This window comes from Castor canadensis, chromosome 1, assembly GCF_047511655.1.
Source record: "Castor canadensis chromosome 1, mCasCan1.hap1v2, whole genome shotgun sequence".
Classification (NCBI taxonomy): domain Eukaryota; kingdom Metazoa; phylum Chordata; class Mammalia; order Rodentia; family Castoridae; genus Castor; species Castor canadensis.
The window spans coordinates 188,278,241-188,283,454 of record NC_133386.1 but is presented as its reverse complement, the minus strand read 5'-3'; the positions used below and the strand labels follow the sequence as shown (position 1 = coordinate 188,283,454).

The following is a 5,214-nucleotide window of genomic DNA, read 5'->3' as shown; positions in this document are numbered from 1 at the left end:
TACAGTCTAAAATATACCTGCTGACTCCAGTCACTTTATTTGTGATAAGCAAGTGTCCTGTTGGATTAAAACCTGAATTAGTTACCACACCAAGAGGAAGTACACGCCTCCTTATTTGCTTTTACTCTGAGCTTTTGACAAATTCAGATTCTTTACACAGTCCATCTGCTTTCAAGCAAGAGTGTGACCTTGTATGTGGGAAGAAAAGGAAGTCTGTGAGTATCTTGGTGCTGATGGCTCTCGTGCCTCTGGTGTTTTCCTTCCTATTTTCTTTATTTCACTGAGTAGTATTTGCTTGGTTTTAAATAAAATCCTTTTGAGTACACTTTTTGTTGTGAAGTAAATTCCTTTGATTCAAACTATAACGAGTACAACTGTTTTTATTTTTCCTTCAGGTTCATTATTGACAAATGAATAAGACAATTGATCAATGATTTTGAATTTTTCAGAGAAAATTTTTTTTGTTGGATTGCTTATGGTAGGACCTATATTCTTTCTAACTTGTTAGGTAAGTAGGGATTTCTTTATTGTTCCATGGTCTTCAGGGTCTGAGTTGTAGAAACACTTTATTTTTACAATACTCTTGACATTTTACCTATAGTGTAATATGCAGATACTCTTTTCTGGTCATGTCTCCTGGGTGTCCATATCCTTCTACACATTGATAGGTTTGTGCTATAATTTCATTGAATAAGTTTTCTGTGCCTTTGTTTCTATCTCAATCCTTTCTTATATTTTGTGATTCTTAGTGCTGTCTGTTGACCATGTCCCAGAGATCTTGACAATGATAGTCATGATTGGTTATTTTTTCTTTATTCCTATCTAAGTGAAATAATACTTCAACCTTGTTCTCAATCTCTGATATTTTGTTTTACATAATCTCCTCTATTTGTAATGCCTTCCATTGCATTTTTTTATTGTTTGAGTTTAATTTCCAAGTTTTCCTGTCTTATAGTTCTAGAATCTCAATTTGCTTTCTGAATTTCTCATCCTCACTTCTAAATTTCTTGTGGACATCTTTTATGTGTTTGTTTGGATCACTTTGAGGTCATTGGTGAATTTTGAAACTAGAATTTTGCACTCTTTGTCCACCTTTTCAACAATTTCAGAATTGTGGATACAATAATTGCAGAGTTGTGAAATTTTGAAGGGGTCATATTGCTTTTTTCATATTTCTTCTGTTTCTGCTTTGTGACTTTTTCATATACTGGGATGGAAGGCCCTTTAAACATTTTCTATATTAGTGTAGTGGCTGCCCTCAAAATTGCTTCTGTCAGGTTAGCACAAGGACCATGTGGGACAATCCATCACATCAGAGATGGTCTCCCACATCTGATATTGGCAACTACCACAAAATTTTGTTTCACTTCAATGCACTGAAACCTCATTTATTCTCCTTGAACCCTTCCTACAGCCTTTTTTGCTTTATCTTATATTACAGACATGGTCTAGTGCTTTTACCAATGAAAGACTTTGTATGATCCTCCGACCCTTATCTCCTCCACTAGGATTGCAGGAATGCATTACAAGGTCCTCAACTTGTCTCTTTCTTAATAGAGAAACTAATGCTGAATGCTTGCTGCAGCAATTTTCCCAGGGGTGATCAGCTAGCTATCTATTGGCAGGTTGACAATATTGAGCCTATCCCATAATGTAGGATGCAGAACTTTTTTTTTAGTAGAATAAACATCAATTTTGCTAAAACATGCTCTTCTCACAACCTTTTTCTATATTTCTTGTATATAGAAAGATAAGAAAGAAAGGCCTTCTCAGTTCCTACATCACTCAATTTTACATGCAATAGCTTGAATTTGTCCAAGTTCTGCCTTGAATTTTTTTGTGAAATCATGCTCACTCTGTTTTTCTTTCATTTTTTGTTGTCCAAATACCAATCATTTCAATTAGATTTCATTAGTTTCTAATAATTACTCTCTCTAAAATTACCAATGATTCTTGCCATGCTTGTTTTGTTCTTACTTAGGCTTATCATTTGAGTTACTAACATATGCTGTGTCTCCCTGTTTCTAGGCAGGATGTAGTATCATACTTTCCAGTTTTGGAGAGAAAGAGAGAGAGAGAGAGAGATTATCTTATTCATTTATACACGAGATATTTTCATGGAAGGTATAATCACTATACCATTCTTTTTTTAGCCAAAAGTCCTGACCGATCATGGTTTCTCTGAATTCTTTTGCCTATTCTATTATGTGTGCTTCATTTCATGCCTTGGCTACTTGCTTTATAAAAATGGATGTCACAAATATGTGGCAAAAAAATATGATTTCTGGTAATTGATATAACAGTGCCTTACTAAAATTCTCTCAATTAAATCAGCCTTGTCAAAAGTTCTTTTAAGAATGGTTATTTTGTACAAAATAATATATGGAATTACTATTGCATTTTTTTTATTTAGTGACACATTCTTTGCTCATAACTTAAGACCGATTTGTTTCTCAACATTACAAATGGAATTTACTTTGGAAATAGTTATCATTGTAGAGACAAATAAGAGACAGAGGTAACAATACATATTAGTTGAAAGTTTATTATAGACATGGAAAAACAAGACCTGCAAACACAACTCATGTTTTATTCAAAAGAATTATTTATATAATAATTTTCTAGTGCCATTATCACATCTTTATTCCTTAGACTATATATCATGGGGTTGAGCATGGGAGTTACAATAGTATAAAACAGAGAAAGCACTTTTTCTGTGTCTGGTGAATGACTAGACTTGGGTCTTAAATATGTAATAATGCCTGGTCCAAAGAATAACCCCACAACAGCAAGATGAGATGAACAGGTGGAAAAGACTTTGGCCCGACTTGTGGTTGATGACAATTTGAGAACTGTAGAGATGATTTTGCTATAAGATATAAGTATTAACAGAAAAGGAACTAAGACAAACAACACAGCAACTATATAGACCATCATTTTATTCACAAAGATTTCTCCACAAGCAAGATTGAGTATTGGGGATATATCACAGAAGAAGTGGTTGATTTGGTTGGAAGCACAGAATGATAGTGAGAAAATCTGGAATGTCTGTCCTATCTGGACTGGAATTCCACTGATCCAGGAGCCAGTCACCAGCTGGGTACAAACCTTGTGATTCATGAGTAGAGAATAGTTCAGAGTGTTACAAATGTCCACATAGTGGTCATAGGACATCACAGCCAAAAGAAAACACTCTGGGGCTCCCAATACAAGAACAAAGCACATTTGTGTAGCACAGGCAACTAAAGAGATGCTTCTTCTTTGAGTGCCAAGATTCACAAGCATTCTGGGGAGAGTAAATGACACATAACAGATTTCCAAAAAGGAAAAGTTGCCAAGGAAATAATACATGGGGGTGTGAAGAGTGGGTTCTACTTTTGTTATTAGTAATATGGTGCCATTTCCCAACAGGATAATGATATAGATGGCAAGGAACAATCCAAATAAAAACCAATGGAGGTGAGAAACATCAGAAAATCCCAAAAGAACAAATTCCATCACTTCTGTTCTACTTTCTTCTGTTGGCTTTTGGTGTTGATTCATCTGTGGAGAGGGCATACTTATTAATTACTTTATAAAAAATGTTAATTTATTTAGCATGCCATTTAGTTAGTTAGTTAGTTAATAAGTTAGTTTTTAAAGACACCTTCTTTCTATGTAGCTCAGATGGTCCTCAAATTTATAATCTTCATACCTCAGTCTCCTAAGTGCTGGGATTATAAACATGAAACACTATACCTTGCTGTAAGACAACACTTAACATGTTTTTCACTTTACCTTTAGGAACAAGAGCCTGTTCTCAAAATGTACCAGGTCATCCAGAACAATTCTCATGATCACTGTAATTATTTCCACTGGAAGAATAATATGGACTGGATGCAGTATCTCATGCTGGTAATCTCAGCAACTCTGGAGGAGTAGATTGGAAGGACCATGGTTCTAGGCCAACTGAGCCAAAAAGTCAACAAGATACCATCTCAACCAGTAAGCTGGGCATGGCTCAGTTTGCCTACAATCTCAGCTATGTGGAAGCTTAAGTAGGAAAATTACAGTCCAGGCCAGTAGGGAAAAAAAAAATGCTAGATCCTACCTAAAAAGTAACTAAAGCCAACATGGCTGGATGCATGAATCAAGTGGTAGACTGCCTGCCTAGCAAACGTGAAACATTGAATTCAAATCCCAGTAACTCCAAAAATAAAAAAAAAGAATTCTACTACTTGGTATTTTATATGTTCTTATGTTAGATCTTATAGATTTTCACTGTATACTTTCTCTGAAATTCTGTTTTTAAAGTTTTTGGTGGTGTTCAAACTCAGGACCACACACTTATTAGGTGGGTGCCCTACTTCTAGAGCCACTCTGCCAGCCCTGCTTTGTGTCGGGTGTTTTTCAAAATATGGTCTCATGAATTATTTATCCAGGTTGGTTTCAAACCTCAATCCTCCTGATCTCTGTTTCCTGAGTAGCTAGGATTACAGATGTGAGCCACTGACACCTAGCTCTGAAATTGCCTTAGAACATTCCAGAATGCTTTCTGTCATCAGACCAGGATAAGCCAAACCATCCTCATTACAGACACTGAGCAATTGGCACCTACTGAGGAGAAATCCACAATTTCATCGTCTTATTACTTCAGTCGTAAAGGACTATGTTTGACACTCCTATTGTGCTTCTCTGTAAATTTCTTTATCAAGCTTTAGTAGCACTATATCAGACTTCCTTCACACATATATTTGTTTAAAAAAATTAACTAATACATAAAAATATAAAAATTATAATATAACATGTTCTGTGTTATATTTTGATCAATGTATGCATTGCATAATGTTTAAATCTAGTTAAACATTTCTTTCCTTGCACATTTATAATTTCTGCATGATGAAAATTTTCAAATCTTTTCCTCTAGCTTTTGGAAATATGATGTATGTTTATTTATTTTATTTCAATTCTTCACTTCTTCCTATTATTCATTTGAGCATAACTGTCTTCATTATGCAGTTCATAATTATAGGCATTTAAAAAATAAAAAGTATATTTCATTGAGAGAACAGCAAAACTATCTTTCAGTATTATATTAAGTGAACTGCATAAGAAGATTTTAATCAGTAAAATTAACCTGGGATCATGGATTAGACAGAAAGTGTAACAGGGCAGTGACTTATGACTGCTATGTGGATGTTAGTAATCCTCCACACACACTGTGTATATATGTGG

The 5,214-nt window shown here is 34.7% G+C and overlaps 1 protein-coding gene across 1 annotated transcript; it reads right to left on the bottom strand.

The window, feature by feature from the left end:
• Positions 1-2,589: 2,589 nt before the first annotated feature.
• LOC109676854 (olfactory receptor 10AG1-like) lies at positions 2,590-3,543 on the bottom strand. Its single transcript, XM_020153086.2, has one exon. The coding sequence runs from the start codon at positions 3,541-3,543 to the stop codon at positions 2,590-2,592; it is 954 nt and encodes a 317-aa protein (XP_020008675.2).
• Between the last annotated feature and the right edge of the window lie 1,671 nt (positions 3,544-5,214).

Bases quoted from the DNA above. Each gene is read 5' to 3' on its own strand.
- LOC109676854 (XM_020153086.2), bottom strand. From the start codon at position 3,543: ATGAATCAACACCAAAAGCCAACAGAAGAAAGTAGAACAGAAGTGATG.